Below are 3,184 nucleotides of genomic sequence, written 5' to 3'. Positions count from 1 at the left end.
TAAAAGCAGCACAGAGGAGTACTGATTATGCCAAAAGCTATTCAATTAAAACCATTTTAAGTAAGTGGCAAAAAGGCTCTGGCTTCTGAATTAGGGCATGAAGCATTCGCCTGCAAAGGTTAAAATTTGGTGAAGACACACTCTGAACAGATTGTGGACTTTGTGTTGTGAGCTGGGGCTGTTTCTATTTTTTTAATTTTTGCACAGCATCCAGTGACTTGGGATGCTTTTGGAGTCGTTTAAATAAAGGTTCTGTGTTACCTGAGAGCTTGCATGCTCCACCATCAACAGACATTAGTCCAGTCAGTGATATTGCCCTCTTGATTTTTGTGTTTCCCTAATGGCTCCTTTGTGCAGTTCTAAACTATTGTTCCTCTTCTCTTTCTAGCTGGAATCGAGATGACGACAGCTGCGCCCATAGGTGACGACCCCCTCTTGGCGACAAATGTGACCCGAAAATCTCAAGAACAAATTCTTTATCAGAGTAAGAGAGATGGGGCACTTTGGGGTTATCTCCCATGGTCCATGCTTTGGAACTACATTACAGAGCCGCAACTATATTATAGGGCCAGATCCAAAGATCCAAAAACAGGAAAACATGTCCAATGGTACTATACTGAAAAGGTTTTAAGTTGTCACTTCTGTAGCAGTTCTTGTGTAAGGCCAGCCGGTCCATGGCATACTGAGATAATTGCCTCGGGTGATAGTTTGTGGAGTGCACCACTCCCACTTCTCTTCCAGTGCTTGCTGGATTTGAAAAGGAAGAGGGGACCAGAGTGGGAAAGGAAGTGTGGAGGAGAGTGGGGGGCTAGAGTTCTATATGGTTCTGTTCTATATGTTTTATATGTTTCTGAAGAAATATTCCAAGAAGGTGTAAAATAAGTATATTTCACTGTTTTACAAGGGCTGCAATCCTAACCACACTTTCCTGTGAGTAAACCCCATTGAACAAAATAGAACTCACTTCTGAGTAGACCTGGTTAGGATTGTGCCCTAAATCATTGTTTGTGAGGAGCTGTGGGACAACCTCTGTGCCCTGCTTTCCTCTGCAAAGCCAGGTCTACCTGCCTGGTAGACCTGGGCTCCTGGCCGGCCTGGTTTTTGTCTTTCATTCTCTGCAGGTCTACTGATGGGAGGGTGGGAGATGGCTGGCAGGACAGATCAGTCATAACCAGAGCTCCAGGGGCAGATGCGGTTCATGGGGTTGCATCATGAGGTACCACACAGGGTGACACCAACCCTAGTGACGTCATTGAGGCTCAGTGCAGTGTTTTCCCTAGTGGAGTTAAACGCAGGTAGGAGGGAATTCATTCATTCATTCATTCACATTTTTTTACCATCCTTCCTCCAAGGAACTCAGGGTGGTGTACACAGTTTCTTCCTTTCCTCACAACCACTCTGTGAGGTTGGTGAGGCTGAGAGATGGTGACAAGCCCAAGGTAGCTACATCACTTTGTAGCTGAGAGGCAATTGTTCCCTCCCATTCCACTGGTCTGTGGAATCTGTTTTTCTCTGAACATAAGCAGGGAGAAACAATGAACCACTCCAACAGTTACATGTACCCAGCTGGGGATCGGGGTGTTTCTCCAAGCAGCTCCTCCTGCCACATGTCAAAGTACTTCTGCAAATGAAGGATGTTTCAAAAGAGATCTGTAGCATGACCATTGGGAGGGGGTCTGCTTCTCAAAGGAAAAGCATCTAACCCCCTCCCCATTATATGCCTGACCCTGAGGTGCACATCAGGCTGGTCTCTGACTCTCAGGCATGGGGATGGCTGTTCATCTGATCTGTTTTTCTTACAGTTTCTTTTCCTTCCTCCATCCTGTTAGGTTCTGGTGCGATTGTGGCAGCCATTGTGGTGGGCGTCATAGTTATATTCACGGTGATTTTGCTCTTGCTGAAAATGTATAATAGGTGAGTCAGTGGCTTGGCTTGATACTCGAGTCCCTGAACATTCCTTCCCCCTCCAACCACACACACCAAGAACAACAAGCAGATTGTGGGTGGTGTTGTGTGGGCACTTTCACATGACCCATTGAAATCATGTGGTGGTGGCATTTTAGCTCAAATTGTGTTGTCCTGCTCTGTGTTTTTCCTTTTGCAAGACCCAGAAGGCTGTGTGCAGGGAAGGAACTATGGCTTGGTGCAGTGGCATCACTAGGGATGTGTGGGGATGCAGATCACACCGGGTGACACCCTGGGGGTGTGTGACACCACTACTGGCCAAAATTGTGAAAACCATGGTATTTATGAATAATACCATCATGTTATATATCATTTGATAGGCAATGGATTTAATTTAATTTTATATAGAACGTAATGTTTGAATGATCTGTATTCTATCAAAAGTTATGGCCAAACAATGAGCAAAAGAAAACACAACTCCCTTATGTAACAAAAAGTGGATTTTCTTAACTCAAAATGCACCAATGAGAGTGATGGTTCCAAGAGCCAATTAGACAATTAGACAGTCACAGACCTGTCTAATATCTTAAAAATAAAATATTGAAATGAATGGGGACCCACCTGAAATTGGCTTGCAACCCACCTAGTGGGTCCCAACCCACAGTTTGAGAAACACTGCAGTAGAGTTTTTCAGCTATTTTCAACTGCTGTGCTCTAAGATCCCGTGGCACACCTGCGGACTTTTCATGGCACACCAGTTGAAAATTGCTCATGTAGCTTGTCTCTTAGAGACCCAAGGATTGAACAGATCTTTGTTCCAACCAAGGACATTATGCCAGGATACAAATGTCAAAGTTGTCAAGTGAAGACCGGCAAGTCCTGATTGACTGACTATAAAATTTGCTTTGGTTGTTGTAGGCGCATGAGGACACAGCGAGAGCTGGAACCGAAGAACGCAAAAGCCACAATCCCTTCCACACTGGATCACAACAGTCATAGCGCTGGCCACACCACCCCAGCAACATTAATCCCTGTGGACATCCATATGCAGAACAGGAGGCCATGAGGCACAAGGGCCCTGCAGAAGGACAAATGAAAAGGCAACTCAGTTCCTACAGGCTCTAGAGAGGCCTGGTGTGAACCAGGCAGAGGGAATCAGGAGTTGCTACTGGTTGGAGTTGCTTCCAGTTGTTGGCTTTTGGTGGCCAGCTAGCCACCTTTGTTTCTCTTTAATTTTTAAAGAAGGGAAAACAGTGAGTGTCTCAGTATGGCTGAGGCG

The 3,184-nt window shown here is 45.4% G+C and overlaps 1 protein-coding gene across 1 annotated transcript; it reads left to right on the top strand.

The window, feature by feature from the left end:
• The first annotated feature begins 396 nt into the window (after positions 1 to 396).
• Positions 397 to 2,971, top strand: NCMAP (non-compact myelin associated protein). Its single transcript, XM_066638213.1, has 3 exons — positions 397 to 484; positions 1,830 to 1,914; positions 2,824 to 2,971. Exons 1-3 carry the CDS (start codon positions 400 to 402, stop codon positions 2,969 to 2,971), a joined length of 318 nt encoding a protein of 105 aa, XP_066494310.1. The 5' UTR covers positions 397 to 399.
• The last annotated feature ends 213 nt before the right edge of the window (positions 2,972 to 3,184 follow it).

This window comes from Tiliqua scincoides, chromosome 10 (genome assembly GCF_035046505.1).
Source record: "Tiliqua scincoides isolate rTilSci1 chromosome 10, rTilSci1.hap2, whole genome shotgun sequence".
NCBI classification, from domain to species: domain Eukaryota; kingdom Metazoa; phylum Chordata; class Lepidosauria; order Squamata; family Scincidae; genus Tiliqua; species Tiliqua scincoides.
The sequence above is the reverse complement of the archived record's forward strand: the minus strand, read 5'-3'. Positions and strand labels throughout refer to the sequence as shown.

Bases quoted from the DNA above. Each gene is read 5' to 3' on its own strand.
- NCMAP (XM_066638213.1), top strand. From the start codon at position 400: ATGACGACAGCTGCGCCCATAGGTGACGACCCCCTCTTGGCGACAAAT. The intron at 485-1,829 runs GTAAGAGAGATG...CCATCCTGTTAG, and splicing joins AGAACAAATTCTTTATCAGA to GTTCTGGTGCGATTGTGGCA. The intron at 1,915-2,823 runs GTGAGTCAGTGG...TGGTTGTTGTAG, and splicing joins TTGCTGAAAATGTATAATAG to GCGCATGAGGACACAGCGAG.